Source organism: Sprattus sprattus, assembly GCF_963457725.1.
Source record: "Sprattus sprattus genome assembly, chromosome: 21".
NCBI classification, from domain to species: Eukaryota; Metazoa; Chordata; class Actinopteri; order Clupeiformes; family Clupeidae; genus Sprattus; species Sprattus sprattus.
In genome coordinates, this window is record NC_137919.1 from 705,921 (window position 1) to 708,420 (window position 2,500).

Sequence of the window (2,500 nt, forward strand, 5' to 3'; positions counted from 1 at the left end):
TGTAGTTGTTTTGGCGTGTGTGTTGCGTGTTCCATGTTCGTATACGTGTACAGTTTACATGTTCCGTTAACAACGTCTTTCTGTTTAAATAACCACACAATTTCAATGTCTTGTCAATACGTTCCGTTTATTTAGTTTAAAATCATAACTCATATTCTCACATTGCATAACGTCTGTCTTACTGTTTTAAGTCTTTTCGTGTCTTGCGTGCGTCTGTTTGTTAGTGAAGATGGCGCGGTTAAGCACGAGAGTTTAGAGTACTGTCGTAAATTCCGGGTTAAGCTGAAATAACCCGTAATCGTTTGTTTCGAATGGCTGATTTATCATGTGTGGCCATGTCGTCACTGAGCCCTGTTTACTACGTTAGTGTAGTTCCCTTTCCCAGCTACGTGGGACATTTGTTTAATTAAGTATGGCTGCTGTGAGCCACAGGTGTTGGTGCCTGGGCCGATGACACACCTGCTATTAATAATTGGCATGAGCCAATTGGAGGTGGTGTCTAGGCTACTTAAACTCCCTTTGCTTTTGTTCGTGAGGGTTGCCAGTTTAATAGGACGTAAGTCCTTGGTGCTCTCACTGGACTAGATCTCTGGTCCTTTTACTTGCTTTTGATTTCGAGTGTTCGTGTTAATAAGGTGTAAGCCTTACGTGCTCTCCAATGCAGACCAGCTAATATGGTCTTTTATATGTAGTCGACTATTTAATGTGCATATTTGTATTGAGGCTCTGATGCCTATTGCTATGTCTTTTTGAAAATGGTATTATTTATATTAATTTGTTATTGTCATTGATCTTACTGCCTTATGGGCCTTACTTGGGTTAATAAAAATGCCCATCTTTTCTACATCTTCTCCCTCCTGAGTCCTCTATGAGTAAAACATCTTGCTCTAAGCGCGAAGGCTATCCCGACCTTTAACAGTGTGTGGTACCTGTATGAGGTGAGCGAAGCGTGGGTCTTTAGTGTGTGTGTGTGTGTGTGTGTGTGTGTGTGTGTGTGTGTGTGTGTGTGTGTGTGTGTGTACCTGTATGAGGTGAGCGAAGCGTGGGTCTTTAGTGTGTGTGTGTGTGTGTGTGTGTGTGTGTGTGTGTGTGTGTGTGTGTGTGTGTGTGTGTGTGTGGTACCTGTATGAGGTGAGCGAAGCGTGGGTCTTTAGTGTGTGTGTGTGTGTGTGTGTGTGTGTGTGTGTGTGTGTGTGTGTGTACCTGTATGAGGTGAGCGAAGCGTGGGTCTTTGCGCTGCTTGTTCTTGATGAGCTCCAGGGCCTGACTGTGCTGGCTGCTCTGCTGAGACACCTGCTCCTGAAACTCCTCTCCTGCTGTGCCCTCGAACTACACACACACACACACACACACACACACACACACACACACACACACACACACACACACACACACACCTATTAACAAACATATCCAGGAGAGCAGGTTCAAAGTGGTTTTGTTTCCTTTCAGTATTTGAGTTTATGGAAGAGATTGGCACTAAAGAGAACATCTGAAACATGCCATGAGCTGAACCCACACACACACACACACACGCACACACACACACAAACGCACACACACACACACCAAACACGTACACACAGACACACAAACACACACATTCAAAGCATGCCATGAGCTGCAACATTTGTTTATATGTAAATAGTTTGGCTCCACCCACACCTAGACTGAAGTGTATTCACAGCCAGCTAGATGCGGGGACGTGTGTGTGTGTGTGTGTGTGTCTGTGTGTTTTGGGGCTTAAAGGTGAAGAAGCCGAGAGGAAAGAATGGCACGCCCACCCTGGCCAGCATGATGTCAGCGATGCCCTGCACGATCGGGGTCTCCCTCAGCTTCCGCATGGACTCACAGAAACTGGCTGCAAACATGAAGAAAACCTTTATACAAACCTTTATACTTCCTCATGGACTCACAGAAACATGAAGACAACCTTTATACAACACACACACAGGCACACACTCACACACACACACACGCGTACACGCACACAAACACGTAACCCTAACCCATACAACACACACACAACACTTCCTCATGGACTCACAGAAACATGAAGAGAACCTTTATAGAACCCACACACAACACGTCACCAATGGCTCTTACAATCTGACAAAAATAGCTACCACCATCATCCAGCATCAGTCTTTAAAGTCACATTACAAATACTGGGTCCTAGACCAACGTGTTTGTCTGTTTGTTATTACCTCCAGCAAGGAGGTTATGCGATCGGGTCCGTTTATTTATTTATTTATTTATTTATTTATTTGTCCGTTTGTCTGTCTGTGGACAAGATTTCTCAGAAACTACTGAGCGGATCTTTCTGAAATTTCACAAGAGGTGCATATCGGTCCTGTGACAGCCCCATTAAAATTTCAGGATGATCCGGATCTGGATCCGGATTTGTGTACCGCCTTGCTGGAGGTCAGAAATCTCTGATTGCTCTTGTTTACTTTAACGTTCTGTTATATTTGATGCTGTGTTTGCTAACCAGCTAACG

The 2,500-nt window shown here is 44.5% G+C and overlaps 1 protein-coding gene across 1 annotated transcript in view; it reads right to left on the reverse strand.

The window, feature by feature from the left end:
- arhgef11 (Rho guanine nucleotide exchange factor (GEF) 11) overlaps nt 1-2,500 on the reverse strand; it is a 48,438-nt gene that overhangs the window by 14,349 nt on the left and 31,589 nt on the right. The window contains exons 28-29 of the mRNA XM_080860030.1: nt 1,785-1,861; nt 1,204-1,329 (exon numbers count right to left, since the gene is read on the reverse strand). Of these exons, the coding sequence (XP_080716156.1) occupies nt 1,204-1,329; nt 1,785-1,861 (203 nt within the window). The remainder of the gene's footprint in view (nt 1-1,203; nt 1,330-1,784; nt 1,862-2,500) is intronic.